At 41.4% G+C, this 24219-nt stretch overlaps 1 protein-coding gene across 3 annotated transcripts in view; it reads right to left on the bottom strand.

Annotated features, from left to right (window-relative positions):
- SLC1A1 (solute carrier family 1 member 1) overlaps positions 1-23996 on the bottom strand; it is a 56057-nt gene extending 32061 nt beyond the window's left edge. Inside the window, exons 1-3 of one of the 3 annotated variants that reach the window (XM_054810485.1) lie at positions 23886-23996; positions 23469-23694; positions 8844-8984 (exon numbers count right to left, since the gene is read on the bottom strand). In XM_054810485.1, coding sequence (XP_054666460.1) covers positions 8844-8984; positions 23469-23559 — 232 coding nt within the window. In that variant the 5' untranslated portion in view covers positions 23560-23694; positions 23886-23996. Of the gene's footprint in view, positions 1-8843; positions 8985-23468; positions 23707-23885 lie in introns of those variants that run through there. The other 2 variants (XM_054810483.1, XM_054810484.1) reach the window with 2 other exon arrangements.
- Between the last annotated feature and the right edge of the window lie 223 nt (positions 23997-24219).

The following is a 24219-nucleotide window of genomic DNA, read 5'->3' as shown; positions in this document are numbered from 1 at the left end:
GAAATGCAGACAGAGTGCCTTTGATAAATGGATAGCTGTCTGAAATGCAAGTTTCTTAGCTTTAAAAGATGGACCTGGGAGTGTTTCTAATTTAAGACATGAGCAATATCAAAATTTCAATTGCATCTGACTGTGTGGTATGACCTGTCTGTTTGAATTTATTTTTTGGAATGGTATTTACTTCGTACTGACCGTTCTCATTTAATCTTCTGATCATCACAAAGCTGGTGGCCAAGTCATAACAGCAATCTTTCTTAGAATCAAGAGACAATTTTTAATTAGTTGCATGCTTTTCTTCTACTTGCTAACTACTAACACTAAAACAGTACTTGGCCTATATCTTCAGAAAAGACACATGATTTTTGCTTGAGGAACTGAATACCAAATTCTAGCTCCAGTGTTGACTTCTGCAGCAAGATTACTGCTTATGTTCTTATTCCTCTCTGTGTCTAAGAGAATCCAAATTTGCCTTCTTGTTCCATGGGCTACTGCCAGCTCTAATCAGTTACTGCCAGGAACGGAAGGAATCTCACACATATAAGATTAAATTTCATCCTATTTCCATGTAAATTTTGTCATTGTTTAGTGGATACAGTTGGGAAAGCTTCCTTTTCACAGCAAGGAAAGGTCCTCTCTGCTGTCCTATGAATTCAGGAGAGTTCATAACCATGACGTCAGGTTTGGAGAGATCTTTGTGCTCAAAGTGCCTGGCATCACCTATGCAATCTCCCTTGCAACTTATCAGTCCACAGTGATTCTTCTTTAACAGGGACACGTGTTGGAGTCACACTCCCTGACACTCAGAAAGGGTATGAATAGACTAAATGGTAAATTCGTCAACTAATCTGAACTTTTTTCACCCATCCGGTCTCTTGGTGATACGGTTATATCCACTTTGGATGTCTGTTTTTGCAAGACAATCCTACCACTACCTTTTCATTTCCTGTGTGAAGAATGGTCCTCTCAGGGCTTCTGAAAAACAAGGAAGAGTACCAAAGCCAGCTGTCCTCTGTCCTTTTGTCCTTAGCCCAGTACTTCCTTTTGTCCTTGGGCTATGCTCACTTTTTGAAGGGAAAACTGTGCTGTATACACTTCAGACAATAACTGCTGCAGGGGTAATCACTGTAACACTGGTGAATTCAGAGCTTGTACTTCTTTGAAGCCGTTTTTGACTCATCTGTGATTTTTCCCTCTTTCCATTCCAGACTCTGAGCTTTTTCTCTCCCATTCTGCCCTTTTAGTTGGATTGATCTTGTAGTACAACTTTACTCTGACAGCGATTAATCTCCTGAGAGCTCACTTTCTTCATATTCTCCCTGAAATCTAAGTTTACAGATTAGATTCAACAGGAATTACTGTTGTTTCCTTCCAAGGGCTGAAGGGTGAATCTTTTCCTCTTTTTCCCTTTGCTCTGTGGAATTCTCTAGGTCATGCAATACCTTATCCCTTGCATATGAACAAAACGGTCAGGATCAAACAACTAATTCACAACTGTCTACTGAAATACCACCCACATTAAGGACTTCAGACTCTGAATTATCTTTTGTATCTAGTCTTCCACTCACTAATTGAATGATATACATAGCTAAGTCTCATTAGGAGGACAGTTCTGAGTCAGATGTTGGCTGAGATATTCAGGTATTGAAGAAGCTATGGCACATGGAAGCCCCAAAGACACTGTGATATGCAGTCTCTCAAATGAGATTTTTGGTGACCCACTACTTCTGTCTTCAGTGCTTGTTAATAGAAGTCTTCCATTACTATTCTGTCAGTCCCTCTGTAACAGTAGTTATCCTGTATATTGAAATTTCATTGTTACTTACTGTAAAGGAAAAGGATTTCTATGACAGCTTGTAGCAATTACCTTTTCAGTATACTTGATAGAAATGTAACTAATCTCTCTTCTTTGGAGCAAATAAATGTTATTCCACTAGTAGTGTTGTGTAAATGCACAGAAGAATGTCTTACAAATGAACTGAAAAAAAACTAGCAAATTGTGGGGGAAAGAGGGAGTGGGGGGAGAGAGATGCATGCAGGTAATGAGTAAGTATCTGTTAGTGCTATCTAAATACCACAAAAAAAAATTAAATCAGAAAATTCTCAATTCCTACTTCCATGATCTAGTAAAACTACCACTGGATTAGCATGATAAATATTTGACTTCTACCTTTGAAGAGGCACTGAAAAAAGATTATTTTTTTTAAAACAGACTAAAGCATGGAATGCATTAATAGTTATAAAAAATATTCCAAATACTGAAAGGGGGTGTCTTGGATGATTTAGGAGTTGTTATGAACCTTTCTAAATACCAGATAGAAAGGGAGGAATAAGTGGGAGATGAATAGCTCATGGCAATGAAAGGGATGAAATCATTATAAAACAGAAGGAAGTTCCAGTATCATGTAAAGAAAAAATTCTGGCCCTGGATATCAGTTTGCTAAGGGACTGTTGTTCTGCCCTGCTGGCAGTTGGTACAATCAGCATCGCAGCATTGTATTATGATCTTTTGCTAGACAGTTTATTGGACTATATGCATAGAAAGAAAGTGTTAGTACTGCCTTCCATTCCTCTTATTTGCATTATTTCCTACAGTATCACTTGTAGGAAAATTTTCATTTTCCTGTAGAAAGCTCTTAGAGGTTATATAATCTCAAGTTAATGCCTTTTCAGGAGATATGATGTTCCTTGGGTGGAATACAATATGAGCTTATAAGGAGGGGTAATGGCCTTAAGCTGAAGGAGGGTAGATTTAGATTAAATATTTGGAAGAAATTCTTCATTATGAGGGTGGTGAGACACCAGAACAGGTTGCCCAGAGAAGTTGTGGATGCCCCCACCCTGGAAGTGTTCAAGGCCAGGTTGGATGGGGCTTTGGGCAACCTGGTCTAGTGGAGGGTGTCCCTGCCCATGGCAGGGGGGTTGGAACTAGATGATCTTTAAGGTCCCGTCCAGCACAAACTATTCTACGATTCTATGACAATCTGCCAATATGGACAGGCTAGCAAGATTTGTAACAGAAATCAGATTCAGTTCAGGGATGTAGAAGAAATATAGCCTCTGCACTGTTGCAGGTGAAATGTATGGAGTGAATACAGAAAACTTGGAGTACTGAAAGTACTTGAATTACCTCAAAATTACTGGTGGTAAAACATATAGGTGCACAAGTTTTAGCTTCCAGACTCTTAAAAAAGAAAACTTTAACATGACACTACATTTTTTAATCGATCATGATATCTACATACAGGGAAATGGAGTAAAAAAGTGAATGCAATTTGTTTTATATAGTGCAATTATTTTTTATGTCCTGAGCTCCAGAACTGAAGAGTAGATGACACCAACCCACTTCAGACCCATCCACAGCGGTGCCACCAGCAGCGCCCCAGTGATATGGCTGGGACAGGAGGCAGTGACTGCCGATGCCACAGAGTGACTGTTGTGTTAGGGCTCTTTGCCCTTGAGAACTGGTGGTAACCATGCTCCATGAACCAGAAGTGCACTTCAAAGTTTTATTACTATAATTTAAAACCTTAAATAATGTAGGGGCTGTCTCAGTTGCATAAAGGTCAACTGATATTGATGGGAAAGGAGTAGATGACTGTGATAGAAGTAATCTGAAGAGGATGGGCACAAAGCCTTATCCATTAATAGCCCATGACTCTGCAGTCCTCCCTGCCTCAATGACTGCACATGGACAGCGAGGGCAGGACCTCCGGCATCCCTCAGTACAACTGAAGGCAAAACTCATTAGCAGTAGTGTAACATTTTCTGTCCTTTGCACAACCTACATGATACAAAGGGGCAAAGTGATCTTCCTGCCTGAGCCCAGACAACTAGTTTACTAATATTACACAATGGACCTGCTTTCTGTGAGGTTCTTTTGGCTTCAGAAACATAGAAAAGCAAGCAAAGAACACGCAGGTATCTCAAGAGACAGTCTCTGAGTATGTTAAGATAGATCAGGGATTCCCCAAGGACTGGAAACAAGTGTGCCTGCTCATGATGCACAGGGCCTGTTAAGGATGCCTCAGTCACAGAGCATCTATCAATAACTGTGCTTCTCGGACTTGCAGAAATGGAAACTGCTGAGGCAGCTGCCACCCCAGGAATGGTGACACCAAAGGAAAATTGATTTGGAAGCCCTGCTTTATACAAAACAAAATATATTTGTTCTCCCAACATTTCCTTCTCTGTACTCCTTTACAGTACTTTACATCTGTGGATAAATGGAACTGGCAGGTCTATTCCTGACTATAGGCACAGCCTCAGTGTGTTTAAACTTCAATTACTAATATAGTAGACAAAAAAAAAAGGTTGTTAAAGTCTGACTTTCAAAGATAAACACAAGAAATAAGAACAATCTGATTAATACTCTACTTTGGTTTTTTTTCATTGTATTCTAGCTCTTTTGTCTCCCATTTTGTACGTTTTGCCTCTATTCACCAAACTTGTTGGCACTGCAATAAAGCAAACCAGTAACTTCTGAAACATAGATGCAAGGCAGGAAACTGACACTTTAAGTTTAAACAATGGAAATGAGCAACCTATTCAAGATACTCATCCATCAGCCTAGATTCAACATCCTCTTTCCACAGGGCAAGCAATGGTCTCTGCGAATGGGGAAAGTCAAATGGCCCAGGTACTTCACTGGGACATTTTTCTCTCACGCAGTTGTGATAGGCCATTGTCAGCTAGAATAAGCCAGATTTGTTGTGGAATTGTTATCTTTGTACTACAAGCACGAAGTGCAAATAAAAGAGTGTGCAGTCGGTACTGGGAAAGGTGGAACTGGCAGGATGCTTCAGACAGTACTGAAGCAGTAATGAAAGCAGGCCATGGAGTAAACGAAGAGTTTATTTCTACAGTCATGGAAACCTAGTGGTTGGAGCATCATCAGACCCACAGCAAGGCAGATATTGCATTTATAGCTCACATACAGCTGCCCTCAGAAAGGCAATTGATACTGGTTTTTTTTTTAACTGTTCCCGAGGTATGCTGTTTGTAACCTACAAATACCCCATCAACTGTTTTAAGGAATTTTGGTGTTCTCCATAGCTGACCCTGCACAAATTCATGAGCCAGGAAACTCACATGCATCTGTTCTAGCCTCTTTGGAGCCACCTGTGAAGGCTGCAAGTGCAAGAAAGGTCAGAAACATAAGGAAAAGCTTTATTAATGTTTTGACAGGGAGAACAGATAAGAAATGAGGGAGAGGTTCTTGTAGAACTTCAAACAGATGTTGAATAGCTGATAAAATCATGTCATGAATATTGAGATCTGAGACATGGACCTGCTGTGTTATGTGCCATGTGTTTTAAACCAAAGCATGATGCAGAAAACAGAACAGATGTGACCACTACAGAGCTAAGATTTCCAGAATTTATGAGTAACCCTGGAAACATCATCAAAGAAAGGTCATTTATCAGATATATGATGCCAGCTTTCAGGGGAAGTTTTTGACAGAAAACATTCTAGGCCTACAGAAAGACCTCCACATCATGGTCCATGGCTTGTAGTTTGAAAATGAATGAGACAGGCAGTCTGAAATAACCCCAAACTGCAACTTATATGCTACAAGTCACTACTGGTGTACCCCAGAGGTCAATACTGGGTTCAATACTGTTTAACATCTTCATCAATGACCTAGATTATGGGGCAGAATGCTCCCTCAGTAAGTTCACAGAAAATACAAAACTGAGAGGAGCGGCTGATACATGAGATGGTTATACTGACATTCAGAGGTACCTGGATAAGCTGGAGAATTCATCTGAGAGAAATTTCATGAAGATCAACAAGGATAAATGCAAAGCTCTACATCTAGGGAGGAATAATGCAAGGCATCACTACATGCTGGAGGTTAACTGTCTGGAGAACAGCTCTCCAGAGAAGGACCTGAGGGTCCTGATGGTCAACAAGCTGGTTATAAGACAAAAATATCTCATAGCAAAGGTGGTCAATAAATTCCTGGGCAGCATTACAAAGAGCTAGGAGGTGATCTTTTCCCTAAACACAACACCAGTGAAGCCACATTGGGAGTACTGTGGCTAGTTCTGGGTTCCCCACTACAAGAAAGAGATGGCTTACTGAAGTGAGTCCAGTGAAGGGCCACAAAGATGATGAAGGGACTGGAACATCTCTCACATGGGAGGCTGAGAGAGCTGAGACTGTTCAGTCTGGAAAAGAGAAGGCTCAGGGTGATTTTATTTATGTGTATAAATACCTGACGGGTGGGAATGAAGAAGACAGAGCCAGACTCTTCTCATTGGTGCCCAGACACAAGACAAGAGACAACAGGCAAAAATAAAAAAAACCATGAAATTTCATTTGAACAAGAAAACACTGGTTTACTGTGAGGTTGGTCAAACATGTTGCCCTGAGAGGCTGTGGAGTCTCCATGCTTGAAGATATTCAAAACCTGACTGGACATGGTCCTGGGCAACCTCCTCTAGCTGATCCTGCTTGAGCAGAGTGGGGTTGGACTAGACAGTCTCAGGAGATCCCTTCCAACCTCAACCATTCTGTATGACTATGTGTGAAAGAGGAAAAATCACCAGTGTGCTTTATGATTCTACACAGGTCTACTTCTTCAATCCAAATGTGCATTTCTGATGCTTGGAAGGTTACCATATTTCTTTTACAAGAGGCAAAATATCTCATCAACACCCTGAAGAAGGATGCAGGTGAACAATGAAAACCTTCATGCACGGACATGCCTGGTCCATTTGCTTGCCACATATTTCAGCATTACTTGCATACAGGCAGCTAATGCTTTTGTCTGTCTAGAGCAGCAAAGCTCTGCATATTCTATTGAAGTATCAGACTTGTTTCCTTTTTCTTGCCTAAAAACCTAACATAGAAGTGTAGAAAAAATAAACCCTTCTTTTCTATGTATATTGGAGGTCAGAATCAGAGCATCTTGTTCTCATCTCTGGATATGAATTTAACTCCTATAATCTGCAATCTTTAAAATCTAAGCTCATGTTAGTAATTACAAATGCAGTTTACTCATACTGGAATGTTAAACATTAAATAGCAGCATAATATTTTTAACAGCATGATTCTTGCTTCCTATTGCAAGTGCTGGGCAAGGATACATTTAATAAATAATTAATTTCATGGTTATCCTAATGATATAATTTGTTTCTGAAGACACAGGCCCAATTTCACTCAAAGATAAAATCTTGTTCAAAAAAAGAAATACAAAAAGAAATACATTAATCTTATCTTGGCAGCTTTTCCTGGATCTCCTGTCACAGACTCAAGTTCAATATGATAAAAGTAGAGTTCAGTTTTCCTTTGGTTTCTGTCTCATTTCCTCCTCTCTATAAAAATGTTGCTGTCCTGTCTATTAACTAAATCACCAAGACCTTTTTATTCCTCTGTCTCTGTGTTCTTCTCTCCTTTATGCACTAACAACTCTTTCAACTCCCTTCATTCCTTTGGACACAGCCCTTGACTATTTTCTGCCACCATTTCTCACTCCACCTCTTGCAGCTTTCCTTTCCTGATGTCACCATCTTGCTGCTCTTGAAATTCTCCATTTCAATTCTAACCCTGGGTTCCTGTCACCCTGCACTACAGACATGCCCCAAAGGCCTTGGCAGCTTCCCTTAGGCTCTTCCTATCATAAGCCCACTGTGGGGGGCGCTACTGAAATTAGTGATATTTTCGGCCATGAACTTTAGAGGAGCTTGGGAGTTTGTATTCAATATCCTATTCCTGAAAGTACTATCATAACATGATCGAAATTCCCCTTTCATTTTCTGATCACAACATGCTCTCCTTTTCTGCAGTCAAATGTCTGATGTATTTCCATGACCATCCAACCAAACAACAAACACCTGGACATGAATACATTCCCAAAATAGAGGCTTTGCAGACGTGAAAAGAGACAGTATAGTGACAAGTGTGTCCTGCTTCACTGGAGGAAGCTAAAAGAAAATAGCCACAACCCTTGTTCCCTCAGTAAAAGGTTAAGGAATAAAGACAAGTTTGGGGGTTTTTTTTGGTTGGTTGGTTTTTTTGTTTGTTTGTTTTTCAGAAAGGCTATTTGACATTCAGTTCTTTTTTTTTGCTTTGGGGTCACTCCTGCAAATCTTTCCAAATCTTTCCTACTCGGTGACCTGTTAGCAAATTCTACCATGCCATGGCGGGGTTCCAGTCAACGGCTTGCTTGCTTCTTCCAAAAGAGGGAAGGTTTGCTCTTCTTTCCATAACCCCTTCCAGGCCATACAGTCTTCCTCCCCACTCTCTTGCACTTTCCCAAAACTACTTTGTAACCAAGCATACTAAACAGATATTTTTTTTTCCTAATTTATAGTTTTCTCTCAGGTCACTGAACTGAATGAACTCACAGAAGAATTCAGCAAAAGCCAGAGCTCATGTAAGGTGCTTCATGGGAGTTTGCTGAGACCAGGGAATTGTAGGTGAGGAATCTCCTCTTTTTATGACAGTAAGCTATGAGATCAGCTCTCCCTTCCTTGTGAAATGGCAGCATGAGACTACTTACAATAGTTAACTCTGTACCTGAAAATATGCAGTTGCAGCTTTGGGCTTGCAATTTGCAACTGTTTAACCCACTCCTGAAAACAGGGAGAAAGAGATACAAGAATCTATAACCATGTAAGTTATTATCTCACAGCTCTTTAAAACTTAATTACCAGATAATGGTCCTAATCCTTCCAAATTCATTCTCATTATACATAGAAAAGCTTAATCTAAATGTATGCAATCTATGCTTTTCATTATAGGGTTCCACCAAACTGTTTTTAAAGGTTAGCTCTTTCAGAAGAAAAGCTAAATCACAGTGATAACCTCATCAGCTACCCATACATTTACAGTCATACCTGTGATCATACTTGATATGATTAATGGCAGAATTATGAGTTTCAGCATTCTCATCAGCACTTCCCCAGGAAAGGAAAAGTAGAATTTATCCAGGTTAGACAGTTTGCCATATTCCCGTACCAGCATGCCGACTCCAATACCTAAAAGACACGTAAAAAACATGACACAAATTAGCAGTAATTTATAGTAGAGACGTGGGGAAAAAGGAGGATAAATAGGAGACAAACAGTAAAACAAAGAGTGAGCAACAGACACATTTTTATAGCCATGGTGGAACTTCTAAAGCAAACAGAGATAATAGCATGTATAATAACATGTATAATTCTGAACTTGGAGGATGTCTTGAGGCATGTCTTTGGAAAAATCCTGATTATGTCCTCTCATTATCAGTCCAGTCCAGCAGTGGCTTTTTACCTGCTTTCACTAGCTCTGGAAGATCCATAACTGGCATTAAAAAAAAAATCAATATAATATATAAACACTACCAAACATTAAAGAAAAAAAGTGATATGATATAAATATTTTAGATAATTTATATTGCAAAAATATAGAAAAAAGTGTGACTACAATCACTAAATTAATTTAATAATTTCTAGGCAATTGATCAACAAAAACACACTCGGCATATTTCACACCCATTCCACTACATGACCAATCTACAAAATTCCAGACTATAAGTTTAATCAGTGATTGAGTCACGGCACAAGGCACCTTTGTACTTCCTCTAATCTTTGGATTAAATGAATTATCAGATAGTTCTAGCTTCTGAGACAAATCACAGATAAGAGTTCCACCAAAAGAAAATAAATCATAGACCAAAAGACAAATTTCTTCAGTTTGACATGCAATACTTTTATTGTCCATTTCAACACAATTTTCAAATGAAAATCACTGGTATAGGTGTTCATCAGTGTTTTGAAAGCATTATGACTGCTGTTTCACATACGAATTTTGTAATGTTTTAGTCCTGGCTAAACTGAGTATCAAGAGATCCAATTACTAACTGGATTCAGTGAGAGACCCGGCAACTCAGAAACCCTCTACCCACTGCGTGCTGAAAGGTCTTATTCATATGAATAGCCTCACTGAAGTTAATGGAATTATTTACATCCTATGGTACTTTAATGACATCAGTGGTGTGTATTTTGCAGCAGAATTGTTATAACAGCACAAGAAGGTGCTACCCGTCTGCTTTTACCAGCCTCAGTGGCTCAGGTAAACTTGCAGGGTCCCAGGAAAGCTGCTAGTGCCCAAGCCAAATGCATCTCTTCCCCCAGTTTTATTTCTGATGGCATACAAGTTGTTTGATGTTTGATGTTGCCCAAGTTTGAAGTCTGATGTTGCTCAAGAAGCTGGTGTAAAGCTTGACTAAACAGGCTTATAGGATATGTTCCTTATTTTAAGTGATTGAAGTTGTGGAGACAGACAACACCAGCAGGTTCAAAACCAGATTTAGGCAAATCCACAGACAACTGGTCCATACTGTTGATACTGAAGGAAATAGACAGGGATCTCATATCCAGTTCCCTACTAAACAAGAAGCTCATTAACATTCTCTTCTAGTAAGTAAGAATTTTTGCAAAAATCCTCCCTAAAGATTCAATATGCCTGTAGTTTGTGCTAGTTCACACGCTATCTGGATGTTAGTTAATGCAGAAATGTAAACTACTAGTTACCTTCAGAATTTGCCTCTGAGAGCACAAAAAGATAATGAACCATCTTTTCTGTGCTCTATCTGCACCTGCAAAAATAAGCTGAAAGAAAATGGAGGCAGATTATAAACTCCTACCATGTCTTTCCTGTTAATAAAGACATGGAAAAGGAACAAGTGAACCTTTCAGGCAAATTGGCTGCTCTGAGCAACTACTAAGATTTCTGACTGAGGTGTCATCTGTGCCAGTGAACATGGACAGTTTAAATTCCTTGCAACAATCTCGAATCTTAATAGCCTTGAAGATATTTGCAATATTATGTAAATGCCCTTGATCAGTGAATGATAAGACACAATGATCTCTACTTCTAATCTAGTGACTGAACTAAATGTGTTGAAAATCATTAGTCTGCACTTTAAGATAAGCCCAAGCAAGATAAAACTCTCTTTGTAAAATTGTTGCTAAGGCTTTGATCCTGAAAACACTAGTGTGAATAGCTGAATCTAAGTATACAGGTAATCTCCATGTCTTCAGACTATTCACATGACTTAGGGTAGGCATATACTTAAACTGGAGCCAGACTAGAGCATATGTTTATTAAAAGTTGTGTATTGCCTCTTTACTTTGAGCAGGTGTGACTAGGACATGTTCTAACCATGTGCCTTCCATTCTGGGTGGTGACTGTCATGTTTGACTAGCTGGGAGGTTTGTAAATTTAGCAGAATTACTAGCAGGTAGAAAGATTCACCCTCATTTTCATTCTTCAGGGTTCTCTTTTCCACTTTTTTAGATTTCACTACAAAAACTTCCCACAGGATCTGAAAATTTTAGCACAGTTTCCTTAAGCTTTTTCACTTACATATTTATATTTGTTTAACTTTATTTTTGGTGAGGTTATTATTTATCTAGTGGCAGTAACTGAGAATAGACTTTTTCATTCCAACAACCTCCTGAAATTGCGTTATTGCTCTCAATTCCTTGTTCATGCTATTGCTTTACCAGATAGAGCATTTATATCCATATTAACTTGTGTAGTATGCCAAAATATAATAAAATGCAGCTACCTTTTAATTGGAGCTAGCATCTAGCATATGCTTCTTGAATTTAGCCTGGGAATATACGAAGAAATTTTATTTTGTAACAGTAACAAGAGAAGGTCAGAAAGTTAGCAGAATAAATTTGCTTATGTACTGGAAATGGATGTATACAGAATTTTTTGATCCTCCTCTCAATAACCAAGTTTAACTGGAATTTTCTTCCTGGGAATCATAATGCACAGAAAGACCATACTTCACATGGTAACCAGTGCTTGTAACATGACATTGATTACAGCAGCCCTAAGCAAGTATAGATGAAAGTCTTATACAATGTTCATTTCTCTATGTGAACGCTACTGATAGTCCACCATTTCTGAAACTAGTTCTTACATACGCAATTACTGCTAACAACCACAAAACACCCTATAGTAGGCAAAGTCCTATCTATTAGGACTTTTCCCTTCTTTTAATTTCTCTCTTTTTCATTTATGGAATAATTTACTTCTGGTTTTTTGGTTTTTTTTTTTTAAGAGTAAAACATTACTTTTCCTGCTTGCCCTCCTCCTCTTTCCTCAGTTTCAACCACTCCACCTTTCTTCTTGGCCATGCTAACTTGTTTTCCTTTCTTTTCCATCCCTTCTCCTCACTTTTCCTTCTTGCCCACATGGCTAAGTTAGATTACAATTTTTACCACAAAAGCAATCCTCTACTTACATACAGCTTAAAGGTATGTATCACTTAAGCTCCAGATATCTGCAATACAGGGCAGAAGTATGGTGAGAATGAAGGTGGAAAAAACAGTGCAATTAATTTAATTTTCTAAGGCAAATATCTCCTTGCAACTGTGCATAGTACAAAACATGCTGTATAGCATGGTGTCTACATTTTCTCTCCCAGCAGCCACTGACACAGAAAGTGAAAGGTGCGGTCTGGGTCCCTGGGATTGCAACGCATGAAGAGGCCACAGGACAATTCTCTTGTCTGAACCCATACGAAACAACACATGCCTTGACTCCTTGGCACTACTCTCCCAGGTAGCACACAGTCTTTTAACAAGCTTGGTAACAGACAAAATCCTTCAAAGAAAGGCTGTAAATGCAGACTAAGAGAAGTGAGGGGTGAGGGTGAGAAGAACAAGAGAAAAAAAAAGAGAGTGGAAGAAAATCGCTGAAAATGTGCATACCAAGAGAAATCTGCTGGCACCCATCTTTCAGGTAGTCCCAGGAGTCCCAGCATAAAAAGCTAGACTGAAAAAAATGATTCTTCTGTATGCGATGACCCTTTTTTTGTTGTGTTACCCAGGGAAAGGGGAGCAGGAAGTACTGCAAGGGGGTAGCACCTGCACCTGGCTGCACTGCATGCAGCACTTGATCCATCACATCTGCAAGCCCGGGACTTTCCAGGGCCTAGCTGATGATGGCTGTGTGTAATACGGTGGCAGAACCAGTCTGGCCTGTGTACGTGTGTGCAGTGAGTGAACCACAGAAATTAGGTAAAATGTGTCTTGGGAGACCATTATGTTGTAGGTTCTGCATATCTGCAAAGCTAACTCTGTGACATTTGGGTATCTGGTGAACACTCATTTATCACAATCTGCCCTACATCTAGAGTATGTCTTTTTGCATATTGCTGTTGTATCTGAAATGTTGTCTAAGGAAAGAGGTAAATTATTTGCATGGGAACAGCTATAGTACTACACTTTTCTTCAAGAACTGTGTTGCAGTTCATGACACAGATTTGGAAATGAGTAAGAAAGAAATACATATCCTGTTCGAATTCCATAATCTTTGTGCTTATCATACTAGCACACATGGGGAGTCTCACAGATTATCCTACAGCTATTGTAAAGTAGTAAAAATGTGCTGCTCTCTCAGCAGTCAGCTGAGCAACCAAATGTGGAGACTATTTACAATTTTTCAGGGAGTGATGGCTAAATACTAAAGCCTTTTTTGTATAATTATGTGAGGTCAACACAATTCAGATCTTGCATTTGACAACTCGGAACCCCTGAGTAGCTGAATCTGTTCAGGACAGGCAGTATGATGTGACTGAAGGTACTTGCTTTACGTCATTACCGTTGTGGATTAGATGCTCTTCAGAACCTGATTACATCTTTGATGACAAGATGGCATGATACTGTGCACCTTTACTTTCTTTATCTTCATTCACAGGTAAAACAAGTCACCATTTAGAAACAAATAACTGAAGTCCACACATAGACATACCTGGTCCTATTTCTCACTGAAAGATAATATAAACCAGATAAAATTGGTATCTAACAGGTAGGATTCCCTAACACGTTATTTGCATTCATGGATGACAAACTGATATGGGATGCAGGTTGTTATTTAGCAGGGAGTTCTCACTCCATCAGTGTGCAGGACATCGAAGAAACAGCACATTGCCTTCAACTCCCACAGACTTCATTATGGGAATGATCCTTAGGAATGAACCGTAAATACAATGAGAAAAGAAATCCAGGTTATATTTCTGGAGAACAAATAATCTGTTTTGTAAAATGATCTGTTGTGAATTACCTATGTCCCTCTCTGAAAAAAAGTTGTGGTATTTATTTTTCCTGTTTTCCTATAATTCTAGCATGTAGAATCTCCCTTTAACTTGAGCAGAGTTAGTGATTCTGGCTGATACTGATAGACACTGGGAGAATTATAGGAATTTTGCTTTGATATGGCATTGTAAGAAGAAAAAATGTGGGCATGTCTCATGGTTCAAACCTGGTATTATTTAATTGTACTGTAGCAACATGGATTGTGCTATTAACAAAGTCATTAAGCTCTTCATAATTTCACATGATAAGCTGTTCACGTGACAGACTAAAATACAATTACTTCTATCATATTGGTGGGTCTTAATTGGATTATCTTTACAACAGATGATTCATGGCACTGAAAAAGCTGGCAAACAAAGTTCACTGACTTGATTTGAAACACAATAGAAAACATTCAATATAAACATGTCAAATTGCAGCACGGGCAGGCAAGATTTTTGCAGTCTGTGATACAGTCTGAGTCCTTTAGTAGTATTTTATAAAATCCATTTTCTTTCATCTCTCTCTGGAGTTTCTGTAATATCACTGGCTGTCTCTTAACTACAAAGAAATACACAATGCCAACTACAGAACACTAAAATAGAGGGTGTAGAAGAAATTATAAACTTATTATTTCAGCTTATTAATTCATCTCTCTGCATTATTTTTAATATTTTCTAATGTTACGCATTTTACTGTTCTACACTCTACTTGACACTTAATATTCCTTCCAATAAACATACTGATGTTGACTGAAAAAAATCAAGATTCTTAGAAAACTGCAGGCAACTACTGAGGTAGGATTTAGAGTCTCTGGGGTATGACTGCATGACAAGTGATCTTAAGTCTCTGGATGCTGCTGTGGCCCAGACTACCAGCTTGCTTACAAAGACATGTGAAGAAAAGTTATCCCAGAAATCTTCCAGAAGAAAGTTCCCAAGTCAGATCTTAGTCTACTGAAAAATATTTAGTAGGAATGTATTAGAGGAAGGCGTGCTCATTCCTCTGCGGTGGTGAGACCCCCTGTGTCCTCCCTCTGATTAAACTGTTGAGGGTGCAGCAGTTGTAAATTCCTTCACACAAATGACATGCGGTCATCTGACTGCAGTATGAGGAAAGTTTGAGTGGACAGTGACTCCCTGTGATGGACCTTTAGGAATGAAGGCAAGGTTGAGCACTGACCAGAGGGGGAAAAACAAGCTTCTCCAGTGTGGGGTACTCCCCTTATTCACCACAGGTGTGAACGCTGCTGCAACTGGCAAAGCCACGTAACTCCTGCTACTTTCTGTGCTGGGGGAGCCTGTAGCAGGGCTGATAACAGAGAGCAGCCTGTAGCGGTCACTGATAACAGAGAGTGGCCTCTCTGCAGTGCAGCCCTGCATGGGACCGACCCCACCCTTAGTCAAACCATGGGCAGTTACTTCATTCAGCCAGGAAAAGGGAAATAATGGCCATTCTCCTGTGATGATGAGTGACCACAGTTCTGCTGAACGCTGAACTGGTGTTCCCCCCAAATGGCAATGTGCAGATGGCTAAGCAGTTTGATAATTTAACAGTGTCTCCTACTGAACTCTTAGTTTCCTCTCATTTATCTACATATGCTGTAGATGGATTTCAGATGTACATATCTTCGAAATATTTTCAGTATGCAGATGTAACTTCTATCTGAGAAAGCCAAGATAAAAGAATACAGTTGAAGGAAAGAAAAAAACTTTATGATCGTGCTTCATCTCTATAGGTATCTCAGTACACTAGCAAAAACTGTTATACAGAACCTACCTACAGGGTAGGTCCATTAACATACAGGAAAATTAGAGAGGTATTGTGAAGAACGCATTCCATAGTTAGTCCTTAACTTTGTTAAGATAAATTAAGTTGTATCAGAGACACAATTTGCCTCTTTCACAATTTTTCAACAAACTTGGTGACTCATTAGATTTGAGAAGTTAAGTACAGTATTTACAACTGTAACGTAATAAACACTGTATTATCAAGACTATGTCATAAATTAAGCAAGCTGGGGAAAACAACTGTTCTTTCCCAGCAGCTATACCACCTAGATTTCTTCATGAATTTGGATGTGTCCTGGTGAAAGCACCTGTTCTGTTCGGGATTACTCTGTGAAACTCATTCAGGCTTCAAGAAAAGTGAACTCAAACTGGAACACATGCAAAGGACTGTAGTGTGATGAAAAGAATGAGGAGCCTGCCTTCTGGAAAGAGACTAAAGAGCTTGGTTTGTCCAACAGGGATGAGTGAGCTAGAAATACAGAAAATGGTTGAATAGCAGAGAAAGAGCAATGTTTTAACAAGTGCATGCATATTGAACCTGAGTACATTTAGACTGGAAATTGTAAGGCTTTCAACAATCAGACTGATGAATATAGGTTCCTAGGAGGATGTGCAGCACCGAGAAGCCTATCCAGCTTTAAGGTGGAGCATGATGTGTTACAGAAGTTTACGTAAAATGGTGTAACCTGAAGCAGCAGTAGACTAGATGTGATAAGCCAGGAGTTTATCTTTCTATCTCATATTCCTGTGTTTTATAGTAAAATTGAAATGTAATGTTCCAACGGTAACTTGCCACATGGTTCTTTTGCAGACCTTCCCCATAACCCGTTTCAGCTGTCACTTCTAAAATCACTAGCATTCACCCTACCCATCTGTAACCTGGGAGCTTTCTTTAACTATGACATCTCTCCTCTGCAGTCATCCAGACATGTACAGGTCTTGTTGCTTCCTCCATGTCTCCAAATCCACTCAATTTTATAAAACTGTGCTTTCATTTGGACCCCTTTTGTCATTCATTTCACATACTGCCTTGTCACTGGTTCTGGTGACAAGTGCCTAAACATTTTGCTTACATGGCCTAATATATTACACCACCAATGGTACCATTCCAATGCCACCCAAAAAATTAGAGCTCTCATACTTTTTTGTAAAAGCCAATTGATCTTCTATTCCTTTTCCTCAACTTTTGTTGCTATCCCAAAGCTACATGAGCACCTTTGTATATCCTGTATAGCCCAAGAGATATTAGCTCAATAGAGCACATCAGGAAAAACACATTTTCATTTCAGACCCCTGAAACACACGAGACACTAAATGGTTGGCAATGGTATAAAATCATAGAATCACAGAATGGTTTGGGTTGGAAGCGGCCTCAAAGATCATCCAGTTCCAACCTCCCCATCGTGGGCAGAGACAACTTCCACTAGACCAGGTGAAAGGCTAGTAATTGGGACTATCTGCTAGATTCTGACCCTTGTTCCAGCTTCTGTTTTAAACTGTGATGAGAGGAAAGGGCAGTAAACAGGACATACTGTTCTAGCTATCCCCTTGCTGGAAGGGCAGTGGAATGATTCTGACTGTAATAAATTGAGATAAGCAGTTGGAATTTAGTCGAAACTAAAGACAGACAGATAGTGACATGCAGAAACATCATTATTCTGAAACTAACAATGATATCAAAGTGTTGAGAAATCAGACAGATGACCCAGAAAATTAGTTCAGATTAAGCAAGGCCAGGTTGTTTGTTCTTCCAAAAGCATGAAAAGAACCAAGAAATGGGTGTTTTGTAACATACTGTGAAAATACTTAGATTATAGATAATCCATAGAAATTGTTATCATGTCACATTTATCGTTGGCACATTATCGGGTTCTCATGGAACGTGCAAAATGTGGAACAATGGTAGACAGATGAATAAATCTGGAACACCTAGTGCAATATAGCCCTGATCTTCAGCATAATATATGATAAGGACAGTATGAGATATTGCTGTGACAGAGAAGAACAGACAGATAAGCATCACAACTGTCTAAAAAGGCATAAAAAGTCACAAGTATCATGTATGCTGGTCTAAATCATACCAGGAAGAAACCAGAGTCTTCTGTTAAATTTCCATGCTAATACAGTTGATTTGAGGTGTCTGGTCTTCACTTGTTATAAATTCCAAATTAATCAAATGTTATGCTTCAGAATTCAAGAGAGGAATCAGATGTTTGCTTTACAACTATATTTGACAGAAACTGACAGGGTTAATAATTCCTTTGCTTTAGTATATTGCCTTTGCTCTGAAGAGCAGAGCTCTGGTTTTGCTAGTGTATTTCAAGAGGCAATTAATATGCTTCATTGTTTGTAACCTTCATGCTGTATTTTGCGAGCAAAGAGAAATGGTGCCAAAGACAGCCTAAACTAAGCTAATAGGCCACTTCTGTGGTATGAGGAGGTGGAAACGAAAAAGAGTGAAGCCTTACTCCGTATCCAGAATGGGCTTTTTATTTTTAAATTACACTTGTCAGAGACAGAAACAACTTCATGGGAGAAACTGAAAGGTTTATGGGTTTAGAGGCTGCAGGCTACATTTACAAAAGAAACTTCCCACCCTCGGGAGTATGGTGAGCTCCCTGGGTTCAGAGTGGCCTTCCACATGGTGACAGGCCATCAACAGAGTGATATGTGATTATTGTTCTGTTGCTGTTTTCACACTGTGAGATATTCATTCTTGTAAGAATGCACTGGTGGGCTTCCAGTAATGGTAGCATGTGCTGACATTGCTCTGACATAGATGAATTTTAAGGAACTAGTGCTTTTAAAAGCAGCTGTCAAACCCCCTTGTATCTGACTACACAGGGATCCTAGCCTTCCAGTTAGCAGAGGTGAATGCAACCTGACAATATCTTTTTAAACACAAAGCTATGAACAAAAAATATTTCTATAGGGAGATATTACTACTTAATACTCTAATATAAAATAATCATTTTATTTAAAACTATAGAGAATAATTTTTTGGCATATGGACTGCTGGTATGATATCATAAAGCACAAAATAGAAGCTCCAGTGGCTGCTGGACTCATCAAATCCCAGCAAACAGCTATAGTTGCACCACTCAAAGTTTCTACAATGCTGGTGTTACAGGTAGGAACTATGTATATTTTATTCTCGCTCTCAGATACAGGGAGAAAAGGAGGCCTGATGCCAGCCTCAATCTTCCAGCAAGGAACTGCACAAGCAAGGTGTCTGATCCTGCAGAGGCTGAATAAACTTCACTTCAGAGGTGCAAAAATCAGGTATTCAGGCATGCTGGAGGTGTTCACCGACCCCCTCCCGCTCTCAGTCACTTCATCGTCGCCTCCCACCACCGCTTCCCGATTCCCGCAGCTCCGCTTTTCGCCGGTTCTCCGGCCTGCCCTGCCCCGGTCTCTCCCCGCGGCCACCACGGACAGCTCCCCCCGCTCCCGCTCCGCCCCGCCCGCATGGCGATGGCACGAAATCCCCGTCTCTCTTAAAACCTGAGGTGTGCAGTATGAGCACCGGGAGTCATGTACATACGTGAAGAGGAGAATGAAGGAGAAAGTTAATTGCAGAATACAAAAATGTTCATCACTGCCTCACACAGAAAAAGCATGTGTATGCCTTTGGTAAACATGATCTATGGCTGGCTGAAGAAAGGATACCTGCCATTCACAATCTCTTGTGATTGGTGGCTATATCAACCTAAATATTGCATTTCTCATATCTTCCTCATGAATATATGAATAATTTCAGTGTGCCACACACATGCAGCTAAAAAAAAACCCACAAAACTTTAGAGTCACAAGCAGGCTCACGGGTATTTGAAGTTCTGCATTTGTTTAGGAAGTGACAGACACCCCATTAAGCAACAAACAAAAAAAAAGTACTTGTAACTTGCAAATTTATGCAAACTAAATGCCTCAGAATGCCTTCTTAACCATGTTTCCCAACAACAGAAATATTACAAAAAGATATTGGTCTAATACATTTGAAAAATATAAGTATTCAAAAAATTTGCAACCTATTTGTGTATACTCTTGAGTACGTAAAAAGATCTCGGCTTTAATATAGTGTGCTACTGAAACTCAATGCCTAAGACAGTATGTACTCAAATCACTTACACTTTAATTTCCACTGTCAGAAATAAGGTGTTCTGCTGAAGAATTGCCCAGGACTACAAGCTATTATGCTATGACCTGCAGACTAATGAATAAGTATTTACACATCATCAGCCTTTTACCTTCATGACTGGTTTGGTTGTGTTGCAGCAGTGACCTCTTGCAGACAGTGATGATAAAAAATAGATGCTTTATGAGAATCCTATGAAGTGTGACTTAAACTCTGCCTTTGCAATTGTCCTTTGGAAACCTGTTTCAAGGTGAGTAAATTTCAGGGATATTTCTGGTTTATTTTGACTTGATTGTACAAACTAGAAGCAATATAACTTTCTCTATTAAAGGCTGAAGAAGCACTTGAAGTCAGGTTGACTTTTAAATTGCTTTTGTTAGCTCAGCTGCCTTGGGTTCAATAAGGCCAGGGGAGCAAAAAGATGCATGATATCCCCGCTTTCGCAGTTACCTATGTGAGGCTGCTATTCTCCTGCCCCTCTGCCTCTTAGAGAAGGGCAGTGACACAAGGCAGGCGCAGATGAGCCCAAATCTCGCCTCTGAGCCACTGGTCTGCACAGATAACCCACTGCATGCCCCAAGAACAAATGGACAATGAACTCATTTCTCAGGCCCCTATTAAGGCAAATCTATCGCTGAAATTATACCAACCACAAGCCGCAAAATTAGTCCTGAATCTGAAATTCAGTCAATTTCCGACTCCAAATCTGAGTTCATAGATATTTCCTCATCAGAATCTCTACTAAGGTAATAAAAATAACCTCTTGAGTCTCAAGTTTTGTTTTCTTTGAATAATACACACAAATGTTTTCACCAAAAAGATGTGACATTCTTACGATACTTTGTGTACAGATTTTAAATAATTCCCCCCAACTGCTATAAAAGAAATTCCAATGGTTTTGTAAATGGCAGACAAATGATTGAATGCTTCAAATACAACACACAAAATAATTACTCTTGAATGAAGAAGTGTTTGGAATTCTGAGGGGTTTCTCTCTGTTTCAGTCTCGTCTTGTCAGAGATGCACACAAGTAATCAGGAAAACTTTTCAGCTTAGTAAGGTACTAGCAAAGATAAGCATATCTCACTAGGATGCTGAGCATGGCTCTGAGAACGATGAGCAAAAATCATGATTCCATATGATAGTGCTGGAATATCAGGCACTTTGCAGCACAGCTGGACAGCTTTCACAGTCCATTTCCATAGCTTGCTGCATTTGATATTTCCACTCCTTGATCATGTATACTTTTCCGAAAAGTCTAAACATATTTTCTGTATTCAAAAGGATAAGTGATACTCTTCTGTTCATGAGTGCTACCTTATTCTTCCAAACTAAGTAGATTAATAAACCTCAGGGCAACTTCCTAGTGTATATTAGAATAAATATGTAAATTTAATTATGAAGTGTTTGTGGACTCCAGGTATATTACAAACATTCCTCAAGCAGTAATAAAAAGATAACATACAATTCAACTGAGCCATTCTTACACGGGTTTCACTGTTCTCTTTGTGTAACTTATTTCACCTCCAAGAAATACTGAAAATGCAGCAGATACATAGCTACTTGCAAAATGTAATTTGGTCCAAAGGTCAAGGAATTTTTATGAAGACTCTCTTTGCCGTACTGTAGAGCTCCCCTGAGTTCTGGACTGTTAATTACAGTGTAGCAGGTAAAGAAGTCCAAAGACACAGGAGGTATTTGGGTGCCTGTCACTCTCTCACTGTGAATTCCCATTGGGTATTCCCACAGAGGGATTAGGGTCAAATTGTCCCCGCAGTTTCCATGTTGCCAGGCTCTGTGGCTCTCAGGGAAATCTCATTTCAGAATTATCAGCTTGCAGAATCACATCACACACTTCAGTTCTACCTACATTCATTCAAGATATGGGAGGGGAATATTTCTTAACCAATTCTGTAACTGGGAGGTAAGTATGTCAATTCATAGAAGTATACCTGACAGGAGTACATGAAAAAGCAATTGTACACACACAAACACAGACATACATGCTCCGCCACTTGTACCGCTGGATTTTCAAAGTAAGCGCTTAGCACTCTGTATACAGAAGTCACAAAAATCTTTCCTCTTACTAAAGACATGAAAAAGAACTGAGATCTTTCAAACACTGAATGTGTGGAGGAAAACACATGTGTATATGTAAGTAGACCTCTGATCACAGCTTATAAATAACTGGGTGGAATTCCAAAAGAATAACTCTATCCTGAATAAACATGCACAGAAATAGATATGTTCCAGCCAAAATTCAAATCAGCAGAAAAGTAATCTGAAAGAGACCCATCAAACAGCAAGTGCTGTTAATGAAGTACTTAAAGCAGCACTTCTCTAAAGGAGCAATAATGCAAAGGAAGCCCTCCTTGCTTAGCATCAAAATAATCACCAGGAGGAAATGAAAAGGGTGTGTGACTAGGACCAAAATTATATGGAAAAGTCTCTTCAGCCAAGTCATTTAACAGCTTCTCTTGGCCCTTTTGCCCACTTATTCTTAATAAGATGGTGTTCAACTCATTTCTCCTTCAAAAACTTGTCAGCAAGCAGAGGAGAAATTCTCCTATCTTTACAATGACACCCTAAAAAACCCACTGAAAGCTGGGTGGCCAAACTTTTCCAGTTGCACTGCTTGCTTAGGCCATCAGAAGCATTCCAAGGTACTACCAATGCTCTCCTGCCCAGCAGCCTCCATCTCAGCGGGGCTCCAACCTGCAGACTAACCGAAGGCGCCATGAGTCTGCCTTGTTCCCCCGTAGTCAGTCCCGACTCAGCGTGCTGCGGTCCCCTCGCGGTGTGCAAAGGCGCCCCGGGGCACAGCCTGCCATGGGTCGGCCGGCGAGACTTGCAGCACCCATGCACGAAGGGCTCACAGTCACCCGGAGCACTTGCAGGCTTTTCATAACGCGGTTTTACCCTACTAATTACCAGACCTTTGTCACACAGGCTTGAGGGACGCATGTGGGAGGGAGGCGCGGCCCAGAGGGCCCCAGACACCCCGCATCTCGGCACCCCGCTGCCGACCTGATGGCTCGGGGGCGCGGGGCACTGCGTTTACCCACGCGAAACCCCGTTTTAGACCGGGACCACGGCACCATGCCGCGGTTCCTTGCGGTCACAGCTACGCGATGCCCCGGCCCCGGAGCACCTCAGCCGGCCTGCGCGCCGCCGGGCGAGGGCAGCCGGTCCCCTCGCCCGCCGTTAGCCTTCCACGGCACCGGCGGCGGGCGGGATCGGGGAGGTGCGGGGGGGCGCAGATCGCCCCGCACCGCCCGGCCCGGTCCCGTGGCCGCGGAGCGCCACTCACTGGCGCTGCACAGCTCTCCATCGCAGGTCCCGATCTGGTGCCGCGCGGGCCTTGCGACGGGCAGGGCCGTAACGTGCCGGGTAAGGCCGGGCGGGAGACGGCGGAGGCGCCGCACTCCCTCGCTGCCGCCCGCCTTCCTCCCCCTCACTCACCCATCAGCACGGCGGCCACCGTGCTAAGCAGGAGCCAGTTCTTCTTCAGGAAGCCCGGGCAGCTGCATCTCTTGCTACCCGCCTTCGCCATAGCGGGGGGCCGCGGCTGCGTTGAGGCGGGGGGGGCGACGGGCCTGGGGCGCGCTGAGCCGAGCCGAGTGGCGCCGAGCCGAGGGGTACCGGGCTGCCTGCCTGCCTTCGTGCGCTCCGCGCTGCTGCGCGCTTACTGAGGGGAGGCGGGGACGTTGCACCTTACCTGGCAACGGGAGAGCCCGGCCCTCCGCCCGCCCCTCGGCTTGACCGCCTGCCTCCCTACCCACCCCGCTGCACGCCCTTCGCTTCTCTGACCCCCCCCCAGCCCCGATGCTTCCCCGCCCGCCCAGCTGGCCCACGGGGTGAGGCGCGGCAGCCGGTCACCTCTCCTTGCTGGCCTTTCCCACATGCCCGCCGGGGCTCCACAGGGGACACAGCGTCCTCTTGGGCGCGGGCCAGGGAGGGGAGCGGGCAGGACCCCTCCGCCTTCCCGGCGGGGCCGCTGCCCGCAGCGCTTCACCTCTCTGATCCCGCCAGCCCCGGGCCGCAGGGCAGGGCAAGGGGAGGAAGGAGCAAAGGTGGGGGGTGGGCCCTGCCAAAGGCTGACAACCTGCGGCCGTGACTGGTGGGTGCCATGCCCAAATCCCGCTGCCCCAGCTTACTTCACCACCAGTGGGTGCACTGGGGGTAACCTCTGGTTAAATATTAAGGGGAAATA

This window comes from Grus americana, chromosome Z, assembly GCF_028858705.1.
Source record: "Grus americana isolate bGruAme1 chromosome Z, bGruAme1.mat, whole genome shotgun sequence".
NCBI classification, from domain to species: domain Eukaryota; kingdom Metazoa; phylum Chordata; class Aves; order Gruiformes; family Gruidae; genus Grus; species Grus americana.
This window is presented reverse-complemented; position numbering and strand designations above follow the sequence as displayed.